We start from the raw sequence: 19,910 nt of genomic DNA on the forward strand, positions 1-19,910 counted from the left end.
TGCTTATGTACAGGGAGCAACGAAACAGTAAAAATTTGCAAAATATTTTTGCCTAAGAGACAATTAATATTTTAGTTTTAATTAGATTGCATATTTTTGTACAATTATAGCCTAGTAAAGTATACAAAGTTATATTGAAAAGATACAAAATGTAAACGTACTTGTTTTTGATGATTGAAAAAAGTGTCATGGGGGAACCTTGATTTGGTGTCAAGCTGTGGTGCAACTAGGTAGCCAGAGTGGATCTGGCCCCCTAAAAAATGTAGACTGGCGCCCTCATGAGTTTGAAACATTTTAAGATACCAAAATTTCATAATTCCACATAATCAAAAATTGCGGAATTTCAGAATTCTAGAGTTCTAGAATTTTGAAATGAAACCTCAGATTTCTAAAGTTTCGGAATTTAAGAATTATACAACATTTAAAAATTTCTATAGGACGTAGCCTACCCCAGGAAAAGATCTTACAGTTATGCCAATGGTATTAAGTATCAAATATTATAATAAGTGAACAATGTTTCATTTTTATTACGGTAATGTAAAAAATAGATGAGATTACATTTGATGTAAAATCAGAAAAATCGGGCGCGACAAGACTTTCTAAGTTTAAAAAAAGGAATCATTTAAAAAGAAACAGGTTACATCAGAAGTGCAAACTATACAAACGTAGTTACTTTCTTTCTTTAACTTTATAATATTAAAATTTGTGTCTACGATCTTTCATACAAGTTACTTATTTCGTAACTGGCAATACTGACAAAGGGTATAGTAGGATAACATGGTCAAAAGTGCTCTTCAGCCGATTTTATTGAGCTATGCACCATTTAATAGCTTACTAAAAAAAACCATTGTATACACCAAATTTCAACCTTGTATTTCAACCAGGAAGGTAGTTACAGGGTAAAATAGAAACAGCGGTTTTTACCATATTTTCCCTTAATGATATTAAAAAAATCTAAAAAAATTATAGAGTATTCGAGACATGTTTGTTTGTGATTGTGAATTTTTTAAATAAAATTAGCTTATGGGCACTTTTGGTCATCTTATCCTGCTATACCCTTTCTGCAAATTACTTCAAACTTTCAACGCGCTGTAGATTCCTCGTTAGTTACCATTATTTGTTGTATAATACTTCGCTGCAGCACTTCCATTTCGAAATATACTAATTTGCAACGGACAGGTAAAACATTGTTCTAGGAAACGCTAATGCATTTCGCAACTTTTGCAGCTTTTGCAGAAATTCCTGTGAATGCATTTTAATTATTAATTCATATAAGGGGAAGTAGGACACAAATAAGAATTTGCATTTTCATTTACTCGTGAAGGTACAAGATGATCGCAAAGTAAGAAGCAAGCTGTAGAGGGGAATCACACACGTTATTAAAAATGTCCCTAGACCTACGGAGCTGCTCGAGTTAAGTATGGTCTCTCGTGAACTGCAGTATAGTTAATCCGCAATGGGTATGTTGATTCCCGTTGTATATTGTTTACTTGAAATTATCAAATGGGTCATTTATCATAGGTTGCCGATGCCCGAGTTAGGATCTGGCTAGTAGAGGAAAAGTTTTTAATTTTGCGCCGCCTCCGAAAACTTTGAAATGTATTTGGTATCCTATTTAACGATTAAGCAGATATTATTAATAGGTATGGAATATTGGTATAAATGAAATAGAAATTATTTTACACTTTTCAGTGCATTTCGAAGTCGGATTTGTTTTTTGTTAAAAATTATTTTATTCTTCATTTGTTCTAAAATTGGAGCAATGAATAGTTAGTTCTGACTGACGCAATTATCGATAAAATCCTAGGCTAAAGAGTTAATTTTTTAACCGACTTCGAAAAAGAGGAGGTTACTCAATTCGATCAGTATGTATTTTTTTTTTTTTTTTTTGTGTGTGTTCACCGATTACTCCGAGATGGATGTACCAATCGGAACGAAACCTTTTACATCTTGTAGGGTATGTCTTCCGGTTGGTCCCATTGAAAAAAAAGTTTTCATTTTTTCATTGTTATTGCAAAATACAGGAAGTTTTTAATGTAAAGATTGGACGATATCAATGACCTATTAATATGTTTTCGGGGACATGATTCTGAACAACTTTTTCATTATGCATAATTATCGGAAAGTTTTAGTATGCGAGATATTCGTGAAAAACTATTGTTACTACTACATTGAATTCTACGTATGCCTACGTGTCTCTACTGGTGTATGAGTCAACATGCAGTCGCCGATTCTCTACTGTTTCTTATATACATGGGTACTCTGCAAGGCATGTACCGATTGCGATGAAACCTTTCACATCTAATGAGATATTTCCGCGATATTTCACTTGCAAAAATTGATGCAATTTGTTATTGTTAATAACTATTGTGATAACTTGTATGGAACTTGTTATCGTTAAAAACTATCGTTATTGCAATTAACCAATAAGAACGGTAAACCACCTTACGGCATCCTACAAATACTGCTCGTTCCACTAAAAAGTGTGAAATAAAATAATTTTTAACAAAAAATACAACCGACTTCGAAATGCACTAAAAAGTATGAAATAATTTCTACTTCATTTATACAAATACCCAACAGCTATTAATAAAACCTATTTACTCGTTAAATAGTATACTAAATACATTTCAACCTTTTCGGAGGCGGCGCAATATTAAAAATACCCGAATATACGATGCTGCCAATAATGATTTGATAGGTTGTCGACGCCTGAATCTTCTTAGTAGAAGAAAAGTTTTTAATTTTGCGCCGCCTCCGAAAAGGTTGAAATGTATTTAGTATACTATTTAACGAGTAAATAGGTTTTATTAATAGGTGTTGGGTATTTGTATAAATTAAGTAGAAATTATTTCATACTTTTTAGTGTATGTCGAAGTCGGTTGTATTTTTTGTTAAAAATTATTTTTTATTCATACCAGTCATTGTCATATTTTTGGTCGGGAAACATTCTTTAATACATTCACTACTTTTGTCCTGTATACTGGACACAACTCTAATGTGGAAAAAATACCGGGAACATTTTACAATAACATTTTATATTAACAATTACAATATCAGTTTACAATTAAACAATAGAAAATTGACCTAACTACAAGTTTTGTTGAAACATATCTGTACCTAAGAGTCAGACTGGTCCACGTCCATTTTGACTGTTATAATTCATAGACTATGTTTAAAATGTGTTATACAATGGACAAATACAAAAATATGAATTTCAAATTTAGATACATCAAAGTGAAATACTTAAAAATAAAAGAAACGGCGCAATCAACATCCAATACTTGGAATTTAGACATTATTCAAATTATACAGGGTGTTTCCTACTGTTACGTGCGGAGTAGGCGTAGTGGTAGGCGTAGTGGTAACTCGTCTTTGGGAATGCTTTTACGGGAATCGGTTATTCGTCCTTATATGAGAAGATCTTGAGCTGAATAAGGGCTCATTCGAAAGAGGAAGGTTCAATGAAGGTGCCTCAATAAATCGTTTTAGTCACAAAACTGTTATAGTTACTTAAAATGTACTTGGATTCAGCGGGCGTATTTCCTCGATTTTTCCTCTACTTTAGACACTCATATTATGAGATATCAACACAATCTCGTTAAACCATCGGTTGAGCCCCCTGCATTGGACCTTCCTCTTTCGAATGAACCCTCACCCAGCCCTATGTGTTCTCATATAAGGACAAATAACCGATTCCCGTAAACCCATTAATAGGCCCATTTTTGCCGGTAATGTCACCTCGCTGCATTACCCGTGTCTACCCCCTTAACAAGCGAGTGAAAGCGGAAGCTCCTTGAATGCGGCCTGTAGAGACAACTCCTTTAATAGTGTCTATCGGTCCCGTACAAGTCATTGATTATAGTTATTTTCAATTAATTAGATTATTGACTAATTAAACAGAGTGAACTTTAGATTAAGTCACGTATATAATATTTAACTGCGTTTAATAATAATATCTTCTTTATATTTTCATAAACTTCTTTAAACTTTTCAATCTCTAATAAATTAATTATGAAGGGTATTTAACGTTTGGATTTTACTCCTTAATCGCACACCACACGAACCTGCATCCCTAACGAAATATACGAGTCGTCTTCTGAGGGAACCGTTCTCCCTTTACGTTGGTGCAGTGACGTACTCACTCTGGGACGTTACACAACTGAAAATAAGAAAAAAATGTTATATGAAGTTTGTTTATAAACTCTTTGTTACAAAATTATAGGCAAATATTGAATATAGCCTGAATAGGTGCAAAACAGCAGAATTAAAGCTGAATAATACGGAAGGTCGATTGTGTTTACTTTGCCTGTACTTACAAGATATTTCTTAACGTACGAGGATCGTTAAGAACTTTTAAATCATCATTTCAAAATGACCACTTACTGCATTGATACAAACTTGACATCGATGTAATATGGAATGTATTACATTTGGAATTTCCTGAGGATTTTACTGCATCTCAGCAACTGAATTAGTAATTCTTTAAGTTAATTCTTCACGTGTACTTACTGCTGTACACCTTCTGTTTTAGCGTTCCCCATAAGTAGAAGTCCAGAGGTGTAAGATTAACAAGGGACCATCCCGAAGTGACAATTTCCGATTTTGATGAAACTTATGTATAATATAGATCTCGAAAAAATATTTGACACGTATTTTTTTGTACCTGCCGACATTCATGTTAAGGGGCTGAAAATAGCCCCCAAATTGGAGGGTGAGAATCATATTTGGTCGAATATTTCGGAAACCAGCAGAGCTAGAGAGATGGTGTAAATTGCAAGATTATGTATTTTTTTATGAGCAATCCAAATATGGAAATGGATTTCAAAAATCCACATTTGCTTAAATAATATATTAACAAATGGGACTTTTTTGTTAATTTTTCCGTTCAAAAGTTGATGTATCTCCCTGTAAATTTCGATATGAAAAGTATACTCGCAGGTACAAAATACGGATAAAATGGAATTTGTATTTTTACATTGTAAATATAGTTAACGTGGTCGAATTTTTATCGTATTTTTGCGAGACGCAGTCCTTAAATGTATATAATCAAACAGATAAAAAACTTCTACGTTTTTACTGGTAACGATATTACAGTGAACCTAACAACTTTGTTTTGAGTAGGGTCAAAATTACCGTCGTAGGTATAAGAATCAGCTAAGAGATTTAAAGTTTCAACCACGAAAACAGAGTACACTGTATTTTCTAAACCCCAGAAAATCGTTGTATCAGCCATAAAAATTGATAGTACTCGGCTTCAATTTGTTACATGCATTATGCATTACAATTTTCGGAGTATACACTTTGATTCTACACTTAGATGGAGTAACCACGTATGTAATCTCATCAACAACGCTAAAGAAAGGATAAAAATAATAAAAGCACTAGCATATAACAACTGAGGACCGCACAAAACCGTGGTTGCACAGACATATGAAGCAATTGTCCGATTCAAATTAGACTACACGTCAATAATATACAACTAAGCCAAAACAGACGCTCTTATACAACTTGAAACAGTCCACAACACCGGGTTAAGACTAACAACTGGCGCATTTCATACTATGTACACCTATTGAAAGTATTTTGATTGAAGCTGGTGAAACATCTTTGAAGCATAGAAGAGAACTGCTAAGCCTAAAATACGCCAAAGAGCCGCCTAGGAATCAATGTAATACAAACTATCAAGCGTACAATACTTCCCTCTACCATAGAATCAAAATCTATATTGACGAATTCCAATACAATCTGCCGGCCACGGAAAAAACAGACCCTACATAGTACCTTCCGGGACATTGAGTTCACCTACCATCGACCTATCACTCACAAAGAATAAAAAGGAAGAGGTTAATGTAAGGAGTGGAAAAAATTATTTTTCGCCTTATGCAACATTTACGTCAACTTCACCCACGTTTACATCGATGGGTCGAAGGATAATAAATGCGAGACAGGAGCTGCTATCGTTCTGCAAAATAAAACAATTAAATATGGTCTAAACACAGCTGAATCATACGCACTTCTCTTGGTTTCTTATAGATAGTTCTCCTGAATCTAAATTTATCATATATGTATTCCGATTCCTTGTCCTCCACCTTGAAAACAGAAAATATGAAACAAACCACCGACATACATACCGCAATTCAAGAAAGTTATGATAAACTAATCAGATCTAACAAGACAATAACAATAACATAAATCCCATCTTACAAAGACATATTCGGAAACGAAATGGCCGGCCTGAAAGCGAAAATTGTAATAACTTTAGACAGCGACAACCAACCTTTACTCAATACGTCCATTGACATCAACAGGCATATTATTTCCTTGTGGAAAAAATCTTGAAATCGAATATAACAAAACTACAAAGCAAGGTTACTCCACAAATTCAAAATTTAATAGAAGACAAGTTGCACTAACACAAATCAGAACCGGCCATGGTAAATTATCACATGCACAGATCCTTAACAATCCCCCCCCCCAGTTCTTGCGAAATATGTACCGAAAATCTAACCATCCACCACATCATCATTGAATGCAGAAAATACGCGCAAATAAGAAGATTGAATATTAAGGCCAACGTCACGGAAACGATCACATCGATATTGCACCAGGATACAGTGATTAAATTCTGTAACACCATTGGAATACTGGACAAGCTATGAAGACCCTCCTGATAATATAGCTCTCAACCATTTATCCCTAATGCACCTGTAATTCTTGTGGGGGATTAACATTAACTCTTTTATGTTTTGTAATTATTATTTAATTATTGTTATTTAACCTTTGATAAAACTCTCATCTTAATGGGAACTACGGAAATATGTTCGGATCGGTAAATGAATAATGCTCGTATTATGCTGAAGAAAATAAACTGTATGAATATATTTATATATCTCTATGAACATAGTACATATTACAAACGCTCTTATCGCTAAAGGCTGGTTCAGACACGACTAGTAATTTAGTCAAGTGGGGAGTAGCTACTTTTTCGCAAAGGAAAAAGTTGTTCAGAATCATCCCACCTACCACCATCTCAGAGGGTGAAAATATGTTACGGAACACCCTGTATATAAACCACATTACTACGAACCTAAACGCCTTAGCTTAAAAACAACTTCACAATTCTTAATACAGTCGCTAATAACCTCTGCTGTTGATGCGACATAAATTCTATTAAAAAAAAGAATCATCCAATATCATAAACAAAACACCTGAAGAGCGCATTTTGCTGCCTGATATAATTCCTCAGTTTACATTTGTTAAAAATTATTATTAAAATTAAATTGATCATTTATTTTATAAGCTTCATGCCGAAAATGAAAATGGTGCAAAAATTATTAGTAATTAGTTTGTTTTTTCAATGTTGCAAAATCAATAATATTACACTAACTTTTGTTGCTTTTAATCTGTAATACATCTCTTATTGAATAAAATATTACTTTTTGTCATAAAATATTATTCTGGTATACACTTCAAACATATTAACGTATTATATTTTTTTCAAATACTAAAACTATTTATTTCTAAGTAATATAAAATACTAAAGAAGTTAACATAAAATTTTAATGCATTGAATATTAGAAACATAATTTCGATTTCGAATTATAGAGACCCGAAGGTAGGCAGTAGGGTGTAAAAAATGTATTTTTACTTATTTTTCTTACTTCGTTTAGAACAGAGCTATAGTTTGCCCTAGTTGTCAGAATCAACCTGTACATATTCCAAAGGAGACTATGGACCCGAGGAATTCCTGAAACGCGTCTACTGTCATAAATGCAGGTTGGGTGCGCTGTGTCCTGTTGAGGATTCGTGTTCTTAATTAATATTACCGTGAAATTGGTTGGCAAGCAAACTAACGCAACTTGTAATGAGTTTGTCCGTCAGTAAACTACAGAGTAACTATGTAGGCTTACCGTTAAGGAAAGTGACAGAGACTAAATATAATATGATGTGTGTGGGAAAGGCGCCAGTCTTTCATTAGTTTTTTGAATATAATATGTTTAATAAAGAACAATTACAAGAATTTTTTCATACATACATTGCGACGCAATAGGACTAACTGATCAACGCTCGCATTCAGTCATTTCTGCTAACACTCACTTCTGTCAATCTCCGCACACTCCTGCCTACATTTTCTCGATTACTAACCCAATCATTCCTCTCACATTCATACACAAGAACAAACCTCACAATGTGTACGATATGAATTTTGTTATTTTTTAGATGCCAAATAAGTTCTTAAATTGTGTTACTTAGGAATCTTAAAGCTTCACTTTATGATTTAGTAGAAAACATACCGTAACTATTTTCAAGACAAGCATATCAAAAATAATTAAATAGTTTTAATTAGAATTTTAATTAGGGATCGAGAGGGGAGGGGGGCGGTATCTCTCTAAAATATGTGGATTGACCTCCCATCATTTTAATTGTAAGAATCTAACAAAGATTCAAAAGTTTCAAAATTCCAAGATTTTATGGTTCTAAAATCTCAAGATTCTAAGATTTTAAAGTTCTAAAATTTTAAAAATTTGATATTCTGAAATTTTTAAATATCCAGAAAAAATTCTAATTACACCAATTCTTAAAAGTATCTTTTCCTGCAACAATGATAACAAGCATTTGTTTGTCTCGTTAGTCACGTTTGTAATAAAAAATGTTATTTTACAAGGATGTCTTTCTTGTTGTTTATCGAAAGCATCGAAATAGTAAGTATCTTTGTTTAAGCTTAATTTTAATGAGCGTTAGTAAACTTTTGTTATAATAATTACAACTTTGCTCAGGTCTTTTTACTAAAATAAAATAACAGTCGATGGGATAATTAAAGTTTTAAGTAGTTTTTATCCCTTCGAAAAATCTTAAAATAACGATAGTTTTTTGGACTTTCGATAAAAGTAATTGGACTGCTGAAAAAACTGTATTTATCCACAACAACAATATCAAAACAAGAAGGAATATGTATGTCATTTTTGTAGTTTGAATTCGGCTCTTATTGATATATAATTGATATTGAAAAGGAATACAGAATACCATTCGTTTATTGCAACGCAGTCAGTCTATTACGATACCTTTTTTGTTTAACGGTTCTATTTAATCCAGTAACCAAAAAGAAGCGGGCGGAAATACGCAACGCCCTCTATCGTACTACATTACATAAAAGAAACTAAAAGAAACTAAACAGAAAGCGTTATGTAAGAATGGTCGAACCACAGTTTTATGGGGTGTAAAAAATGCACACAAACGTAAATGAAACGATTCGTAGTTTATGCGGCAACCTAACTTTTCCGGTACGTGCAGCTCGCACACTGTCCTATATTCGAATGACCCGACCGCGACGGTCCCCAAAAATGCCCTCCAACGCCGCGACCCTCGGAAGACGATCCCACGCCTAGGACCCCCGCAGGCGACGACAGGCGACGTTGTCCAACAGCCAGATGTGGCATTTTCGGTAATTATTGAGATTAGGTTACACCTCACCGATTTTTATGAAATTTAAATATATTGTAAAACTCAACATTTTGAACAACTTTTTCCTATACATATAACCGCCGCTCGGCCTTAGTTTTCGAGATACAATATTTTCGAAAAACTTTCGAAACTAACGCAATGCTAAACGCTATGCTAAATGCAGATAATTCTCACTAGGTCACTATGTCGATCCTAAACTTTCGAAGAACAGCTGATCTCCAGACAAGATCATTGAACCGACTCAACCACACGGTCACTATCACCTTTCACAGAATTTTCGTTCATGTAAATAAACATTTTTATTCGTTTTCACGACGTTTCTTCCTTTCCTACTTCAAATAGGACTGCCAGCTTGATTGTTGCGAGGTCTGTTTGGCTTTTCGTCGTTTTCTACGTTCGGTGACTTCAAAGGGTCGACACGAGTCTCTCTCGGTTACTCTTGGTTATCCAGAATAACAGATTTATGACCACGAACCATGACCTATTTTCGAATGTATTATAGAAAAAGACAAAGTGCGAAACAGACATCGCAGACGCTCAAGCTAGCAGTCTCATTTGAAGTTGGAAAGGAAGACCAATAACGTCGTGAAAACGTTACGAAGTATGTAGTGCGGAATATTACATGTTTTTCATCTGCGCAACGTCACAGTGAATAAAAATGTTTATTTACATGAACGAAAATTCTGTGAAAGGTGATAGTGACCGTGTGGTTGAGTGGGTTCAATGATCTTGTCTGGAGATCAGCTGTTCTTCGAAAGTTTAGAATCGACACAGTGACCCAGTGAGAATTACCTGCTTTCAGCATAGCAGGTTAATTTAGGAACAAATGGGTACGTTTCATTTAAATTATTTTTAATTATTTTTAATTCTTATTAATAATTCCATCTCAAACATTTTTATTTGTTGTTTAGAATGTTTAGAATTTCCATTTTTACATAATGACAGGCGACAAGAGATGAGATTCCGTATTTATTTTAAACAACAACTAAAAATGTTCAACCAGTTCAATTATTTTTATTGTGTTGTGCCAATTGGGTGCCGAGCCGTTCGTTCGCGATCTACGTCAAGCCCCGGTTTCGTAGCCGTCCCTGAGCCTGCGTGCTGTACGCGCTCGGATTAGTCAGTGTTTTTGTTTAATAATTAAAAAAGGAAGCTTCAAACAACTTTTTCGCAAAGGAAAAAGTTGTTCAGAATCATCCCACCTACCACCCCTTCAGAGGGTGAAAATGCGTTACAGGACAGCCTGTATACATATTGGTCGGTCGCCGTGTTGCTGCCTGCAAAAACAGTAGAAAGCGGCGATCGCACACTAACGCGTAAGATGTAACAGGGATGCACACGAACGGCAGAATTTAATGTATTAATTTCAACAGTTTTTCGAAAATATCTCGAAAACTAAGGCCGAGCGGCGGTTATATGTATAGGAAAAAGTTGTCTAAAATGTCTAATTTTACAACATGTTTAAATTTCATCAAAATCGGTGAGGTGTAACCTAATCTCAATAATTACTGCATTTTCTTACAGTTACTGTTAAGGTTGTAAATTAATACTATAATTAGGTTAAGATTTAATTTTATTCATTAATTTCGCTTAATTTAAGAATCCTGCTTGACAAATTAACTCGTCCGTGAATGACGTCACAAAACCCTCGATCCTGGCGCCACGCGTGATCGCGGTGCTCGTAGATGATCGATAGATCACTTTTGTTCAAAACATCGAACGCAATACACGTGTCTTGCTTACTTCTAACAACGCGCTTATCGCTTGCTCGAATACTCGAACGCCTAACGACAATATTCGCTTCGCCTTTAATGTGTCGCGGGGAAGTTACACGCTTATCGAGACTTCAATCGCGGAAGCGGAGTTAATAAAGTGATTTGTGTTATCATTGAGTAACGAATTTCGATTCTTTATTAAACTACCTTTTCCACAATCTTCCTGCATATCCTTGTCAGGATAGTTTCGGCGAAATTTAAAATAGCGTTACGCTTAGAAACAGTTACAAACATAAAAACTATTCTCAACATTTATAAACCAGTTATATATCATATATTTAATATTTAATTTCCATGTTTCCAGTGTAATGCTTTTTTGGACTATGCGTTAATAAATATGTCAACTACAGTCAAATACTTATATGCAACTTGATAAACCTTCCCAGATAGTACACGATGTCTTAAAGACGTCCATTTTACGATCATTTTACGTCTGAACGTCTAAAGCTGAATATCCACTTGTATCAAACGCCCGTATCATATCACCGTTCCGAACCCTTTTGAAGAGGCAGGCGTTGCCTCATTGCATGCCGCGGCGTGCTGCGGCTCGAACAACATTTCTTTGTTTCTTGATAGAAACGGTTCGGCAATAGAACTGGGCCACTGCAGGCGAGGAGTTTCGTTTTGCTGCGTGCTGTTCCAAAGGAACGGAGACAACGGACCCATCAGAAAAAATTATCGATTCTTTGCAGTTCCATCGAAGGAAAGGTTCATGCGTTTGCACTTGGCATAGCGTTTCGTGCTGTCACTTGGGTTTCAAGTTCAACAAATTAACATTTCTTGCGATATTATTGGATTCATTTCAACATCGACGAAATTATTTATGAATTTAATCTAATTTAATTTAGACAAATTTTATCGTCTAAATATATTTAAACAGATCAATTATCTTCGGTGCTACGCTGTACATAAAAGAGCAATGTTAATAATCACCTCTGTGATTATTGAAAAACGACAATGCTTTTCCAGAGATTTTTCCGTTGCCGAGTATCGAAAGTTCTATTGGTCTTTGATACGAAGGTGAAGGAACGAGCCGATCCGAAAATTGTCGGTCTCTTGTCGTTCAAAGGATAGGTTCGAAGACCACTTGAAACGTAAAAACAACATACCCAGGCGAAGGCCCGAAATGCTATGTCAAGTGGAAACATGACATTTGAGGCACGAGATAATATGATTTGTGACGGTGTTCTGATTAAAATGATACCAAACACGATATGGTTTCGACAATTTTTACTTATACTAGTGTTTGCTATTTCTGAACTGTATCTTCTAAACAAAAAAAAGAACTAAAAATAAAAAAATAGAATTATTGGTAGTTTCTATGCGCGCGAATACGCATTTGTTGTTCGTTTTCAACATTTGTAATTTTTTAAAACTTCAGAATATTAAGATCACATTACTTTCAAAAACATTCTATTTGATGGCATCAGAGAGATTATTTTTATTACACCTGCAAGTTAAAAGAGGAATTTTAGGAATCGCTTTATAACTTAGGGAAATAAAATAGGAAAAAAATATAACATATAATAACCTATTTTTTCCCTATTTTATTTTTCTAACAAGGGGAGGCCGGGACATATGGGACACGGATTTTGATGGGGCGTACATATGTTGTAGTGTAGGTGTAGTACACCAACATATGTTTCAATGTTGGGGCCAACACTCAATCGTTTGAGTGTTAAAAAATTTATAAAAAAAAGTATCGATGCGTTGAAGAACAAGTACGTTAAGCTTTGTTACCGTAATAGAAAGTAGCGGTGCAGTCTCATACGGAGGCTGCCCGTACACAAAACAATACAAACAAACCATATCAGCTCTACACCAAAAACAAATAGACACAAGAAACGCAAAAATAGAAAAAATCAAGAAACTGGTAAACCCAGAAATTACATACAGCCAAATAACCACCGACATTCAACAAACCCTCCCAACGTCATCCAGGTACCCTCCTACACAAAATACCCAACAACCCAAACCATCAACATTGTTAGTTTATCTGGAAATAATCAGGTAACAAAAACAAGTCCAGTGTCAAAGGATGCGGACAGAGTCATGGTTTACACAACGGTCTTTAGGTTGGGGACCGATGGGTGAATAGAGTTTTCCAGGAATGGCCTGAGCAATAAAACTCCGGGAATTTCTATATTTAGTTTTTCTAAGTGGACCCAATAGGGGTTTTTCCTCTGACGACTCTTCACTTTAGCTTTATTTTTCAAACTGTGCAGACGTCTTCTGAGTGTCCATTAGAAATAAATTCATTTTGTGTTTTAGAAACTGTATAATTATTTTTAGTTTAATACCCATTTCCCAATAAACACTCCCACCATCGCCAGAGCATTACAACACGCAACATAACATCTTATCATACACACCAGCAAGTAACAGCAACCACCCTCTCCCTCAAGCAATCACACCACCCGACCAAACAGCAAGCCTACTAGCTGAAATCGAAAACCAAATCCAAGCATTGCACAAAGCAGTCCACAATAACACATCCAACATCCAACTGCTCTTCCAGCAACAGACAGAAACAAATAACATCCAAAATGTATAACCAACGCCCAGCACCACCATCCAAAAAGATCAAAATAACAGCACTAAACATAAACTCATTAATTTCAAATCAGAAGAGAGCAAGCTTACTCCAACTGCTAAACAAACTGTTCGCGCGAATTCGCTGATTGATTCTGGTGTAAACTATTTTGACAATAGGTCGCCCGATGGCGACAGCGTTTAGTTTAGGTGAATTTAGAGAAAGGAATGGGGCGCCGCACAGTGGGACAAAACGGCTTTTGGCGATCAAAATTCGATTTTCGTGAAATCGAAAATTGAAAAACTAATTACATACATCGATAGAGAATAAACTGTAGTTTAACGTAGTATAATTCGTTTTTTCATATTTGCTTCCGTTTTGCCGTGGTTCGCACTCAAAGTCAGTAGAAATTCGTCAAGACGAAACGCTGATAATATTACCCCTAACTTCAATGTACGATTCTAATGAATTTTACTCGGAAAGATACAATTCAAATGAATGATAAAGTTTACTAGGATAGTATAGATTCTATTCAGTGCATAAAGTAAGTTAAAATGTTAACAACTTTTTAAATAATAGGATCTGATTGAAACGAAGTACATTTAACTAAAATCTCAACTTTGAGTTTGATTTTAAAAAAATGCTACAACTTGCGACGTGTTTAATTATTACTACAGGAAAGAGTGAACCTTCCTCTATTAGAATCTGAAAAAATTGGTTGCACATGTTTGCACCTTTTCAAGAAAATGTCGATTCAATGAAATTACACCCATCTCGGCCGCTGCGCACGAGTATGGAAAAGCAGTAACAGATACGATTATTAACCAGTTAACTGCCTTATTAACTATTATTATTAATTATTGCAACGTGTATATTTCTTATCCAAAACTTTATTTCGGTTCAATAAAAGTGTTCAATATAACGATTAGTTATAAATAATAGGATCTGATTGAAACGAAGTACATTTAACTAAAATCTCAACTTTGAGTTTGATTTTAAAAAAATGCTACAACTTGCGACGTGTTTAATTATTACTACAGGAAAGAGTGAACCTTCCTCTATTAGAATCTGAAAAAATTGGTTGCACATGTTTGCACCTTTTCAAGAAAATGTCGATTCAATGAAATTACACCCATCTCGGCCGCTGCGCACGAGTATGGAAAAGCAGTAACAGATACGATTATTAACCAGTTAACTGCCTTATTAACTATTATTATTAATTATTGCAACGTGTATATTTCTTATCCAAAACTTTATTTCGGTTCAATAAAAGTGTTCAATATAACGATTAGTTATAAATAATAGGATCTGATTGAAACGAAGTACCTACATCTAACTAAAATCTCAACTTTGAGTTTGATTTTAAAAAAATGCTACAACTTGCGACGTGTTTAATTATTACTACAGGAAAGAGTGAACCTTCCTCTATTAGAATCTGAAAAAATTGGTTGCACATGTTTGCACCTTTTCAAGAAAATGTCGATTCAATGAAATTACACCCATCTCGGCCGCTGCGCACGAGGATGGAAAAGCAGTAACAGATACGATTATTAACCAGTTAACTGCCTTATTAACTATTATTATTAATTATTGCAACGTGTATATTTGTTATCCAAAACTTTATTTCGGTTCAATAAAAGTGTTCACTGATCAATACAAATGTGATCCTTTCTTGTTTTTCTTTAACTTTTTCGTAAAAATTATGATAGGAGTATTTGCCTTGCATTCGACGTGTATACTTGTCATTGCCTGATTTTTATTACATATCCCGTTAAAAATTTTCGAAACTAAATCCCACAGTCAAATAGTCAATAGGCCAATATTAACTTTTCTATCCCCTGTACAGTGATTATAATTTAACGATCGCGATAATCTTCAAGCATCTACCAGCTAACCTATTAAGTACCAGTTGTGCACAATTACCATATCATAAACCAACCTAATTTATTTTATTGTTGTAAGCAAACTTTCAATATTCTAAGACAGTCGAAACTGCTCTACGGCAATAATAATTATTTCGACTTGTCGGCCATCAATTACCTTCTATAAACGTTTTCGTAGATTTAAGCCCTTGCCCTTTTTTCGGATTATATCTTTTCATTCACGAAACAATATGTTTACCATCTTTTAGTGAGAACAAAGGGTTCATAAAGTTCTTACCTGCACGCGGAATGCCTCAAGTAGTTCACCTGAGGGTACGCTCGGTACCTGGGGGTGATCAGTGATTATGGGGCGGGTTCTTTACCTTCATTTCCACCAGACATTTTTGTTTAATAATCGAAAACGACCTTCTTACTCCACCGCGACTTTTGAAAATTCATCGTCAACCAATCCTCGAGCCTCACCCCCGTCATTTCCCGTAAATGAAGGGTACTTAAACCGATACGCAGGAAAAAGAAAAATAGATTTAATAAGTGTTCAGTGAGTGAAACATCAGCATGGAAATTTCACATCGCGATCTATACCAAACAATTCGGGAAAACCGTTTCGACAATTGTGAAAATTTATCATTACATATTGCAAGGACGTACAATGTAGAAATTATTGACAGGGCACCGATCCGACATTATTTCAGACTCTTCAAACAAAAGTGGAACAGTGCTTGTAGGATGGCAGCAAGATTCGAAGAGCGGAATCAGTTATGGCTAAGTAGCCGCCTGATTTTAAGAATTGAAGAAGCAGGTGCCACCGCGATGTATCAAGTTCCATCCACGTCCAATGTAGGTAGACCAGTGAAAAGTTTGGAGGATTGTTCAGAAGTGACCAGAAGACGGAAATTAAGAGAACATAATCAAAATATGTCTACTGATTTGATTAACCAGGGGCTGTGCCAACGATACAAATCAGATCGACAATACGAAAAGGCATCCATTGTTGAAGCTGTCGACGAAGTTGGTCCCGATCTTCTTAATGAAATGAAGAACACGATTCGGACTGCAAACCACGCACCACGAAAATTTACAGCGGAAGAAGCATTATCTTTGTTTTTGGATCTAGGACTTTCCAAAGATAAGTATACTGTGCTTCGAAACGAGTTGAAGAAGAGGAATCACAACGCATTACCGAGTTATAACGAAATTATTCAAGCCAGAAGCAAATGCTTGCCCGAAATTGACGAAGTTACTAGCGTTTCTGCTAAAGTATCGCTTCAAAAGTTACTCGATTCTACAGTCAATGGAATTATACAATTAAAAACTGAGAGTGAAATTGAAGCCTTAAATGACACCAACCTACTTTTAACGAGCAAATGGGGATGTGATGGTTCATCAGGTCAAAGCGAATATAAGCAAAAGTTAGGTGATAATGTCAATTCAATCGTGACGGACAGTAATATGTTTATGGTATCTATGGTACCCCTTCGATTGCAATGTACCGATACTGATAGTCTGCTGTGGAAAAATCCTCGGCCCTCATCTGCACACTTTTGCAGACCCGTTAAATTTCAGTATTTGAAAGAAACGAAGGAATTGATTAAGACAGAAGTTGAATGTATGAGAAATGAAATTAATTCATTATCGCCTACGAAATGCGTAGTTCACGGAAGAGAAGTGTTAGTGTTTCATAAACTGCATTTGACAATGCTAGACGGAAAAGTTGCGCAATATTTAACAGACACGATATCAAGTTCCACGTGTATTATCTGCCAAAAGAACCCGAAAGATTTTGGTACCGCGAGCGGGGAAGATGTGCAAGAAAACTATGAATATGGCCTTTCACCGTTACATGCAAGAATTCGATTCATGGAATTTGTTTTGCACCTAAGTTACGACTTGAGCTTCAAGGGCGAAGGAATTAGGAATAATCCCGAAAACAAACAGAAGAGGCAAGAGGCAAAATTACAAGTTCAAATGAAATTCAGAAATGAACTGGGATTAATTATCGATACACCCAAGCAAGGATTTGGAAGCAGTAACGATGGAAATACCGCACGGAGATTTTTTGAATATCCATGCATGACGTCAGCAATCACTGGAATATATGTTGGAATTTTAGAAAGATTTAAAACAATATTGAATGTTCTATCGTGTGATGCGTCTGTGGACGCTAACAAATTTGGGGTATATGCTGCAGAAACAGAGCAGCTAATGACTGAGAAGTACCCATGGAGAAGATTAACAGCAACGGTACATAAAGTGTTAAGACACGGGAAAAATATTATATTACACCATATAATGCCAATCGGAGAGCTGTCAGAGGAGGCACAGGAAGCTAAAAATAAGGACTACAAGTATTATAGGTAAAACCAATATTTTCATTTTGTTCGAATATGTATATAATATATTTATTATTTAACTGTAACTGCATATATATATATGAATATGTATATATATTCTTAATATTACAGGTATCACAACACCCGAAAAATTTCCCGGAAAGAACAGAATCAGGATCTGATGACGATGTTACTTGTATCTTCGGACCCGTACATCTCATCGTTCCGAAGGGTTAGAGGGAAAAAAGATGCAGCGAAAATCTACCCCGCAGAAATGATCGATTTACTACATACAGACGACTGTATATAAATTGATCTATTACTTCTCTTCCGTGAACTACGCATTTCGTAGGCGATAATGAATTAATTTCATTTCTCATACATTCAACTTCTGTCTTAATCAATTCCTTCGTTTCGGTACATTGCAATCGAAGGGGTACCATAGATACCATAAACATATTACTGTCCGTCACGATTGAATTGACATTATCACCTAACTTTTGCTTATATTCGCTTTGACCTGATGAACCATCACATCCCCATTTGCTCGTTAAAAGTAGGTTGGTGTCATTTAAGGCTTCAATTTCACTCTCAGTTTTTAATTGTATAATTCCATTGACTGTAGAATCGAGTAACTTTTGAAGCGATACTTTAGCAGAAACGCTAGTAACTTCGTCAATTTCGGGCAAGCATTTGCTTCTGGCTTGAATAATTTCGTTATAACTCGGTAATGCGTTGTGATTCCTCTTCTTCAACTCGTTTCGAAGCACAGTATACTTATCTTTGGAAAGTCCTAGATCCAAAAACAAAGATAATGCTTCTTCCGCTGTAAATTTTCGTGGTGCGTGGTTTGCAGTCCGAATCGTGTTCTTCATTTCATTAAGAAGATCTGGACCAACTTCGTCGACAGCTTCAACAATGGATGCCTTTTCGTATTGTCGTTCTGATTTGTATCGTTGACACAGCCCTTGGTTAATCAAATCAGTAGACATATTTTGATTATGTTCTCTTAATTTCTGTCTTCTGGTCACTTCTGAACAATCCTCCAAACTTTTCACTGGTCTACCTACATTGGACGTGGATGGAACTTGATACATCGCTGTGGTATAGATCATAAGAAATATAAATAAATATATTATAAAAACACATGTCTTGTCATTTTTTAATTATTATATCCATTTCTCTTACAGTTATTAACATTTTTAAGCCAAATTTTTGTTAAATAACATAAAATATGTCTAACAAGTGAAGGATATTGAACGCGCTTCAGTTTATACGTGAATATCTTGACACCCTGTAGTTCAATATTATTTATATTAATACAACTTAAGCATCATAATGTAGGCAAAAACTTCCCAAAATTTCATTAAAATATTTCCAATAGAAGCGAAGTTACAGAATTTTGATCGCCAAAAGCCGTTTTGTCCCACTGTGCGCCGTGGCGCGCCAGCGAGCATTCGCGAAAGCGATATATAACGGTACGGAGCGTCGTGCGTTGCACGCGAAAAACGGAAAAGTGTCGCGTGTCGCGTTGTACACGCTGCGGAAGTGAAACGGTACCCACGTGCGAGGCCTCGCGATCCGGTCGTCCGAACGGTGTGATGTGAGTGCGATGATCGGGAACGGAAACGTGCATTCCCCTTTTCCCTTGAACGGGCACGGAACGTGCATTCCCCTTTTCCCCTGAACGGGCACATGTATGTGCATTTTCCCCATGGAAAGCACGGCATGGCGTGCTTCTCCCTCTGACCTTAATTGGGCACGAGTGATGAGCGTGTATTTTCCCTCCGTAGTGACATAAAGAGAGGTGCGTGAGCGTACCATGGTGCGCGGGTCGACCAAGCGTGCGTTTAGCAGTAAGAAACATCCCCCTGCGAGCGAGAAGCGGATTACGAGCGGTATGTGGATTGCGTCATACACATGT

General features: G+C 35.7%; 1 protein-coding gene across 1 annotated transcript; it reads right to left on the reverse strand.

The window, feature by feature from the left end:
* Positions 1-15,918: 15,918 nt before the first annotated feature.
* On the reverse strand, positions 15,919-19,083 carry LOC123988151. The gene is made up of 2 exons (XM_046287189.1): positions 18,427-19,083; positions 15,919-15,981 (listed from the first exon to the last, which is right to left on the reverse strand). The coding sequence occupies exons 1-2, from the start codon at positions 19,081-19,083 to the stop codon at positions 15,919-15,921; spliced, it is 720 nt and encodes a 239-aa protein (XP_046143145.1).
* Between the last annotated feature and the right edge of the window lie 827 nt (positions 19,084-19,910).

Source organism: Osmia bicornis, chromosome 9 (genome assembly GCF_907164935.1).
Source record: "Osmia bicornis bicornis chromosome 9, iOsmBic2.1, whole genome shotgun sequence".
In the NCBI taxonomy this organism is placed as follows: Eukaryota; Metazoa; Arthropoda; class Insecta; order Hymenoptera; family Megachilidae; genus Osmia; species Osmia bicornis.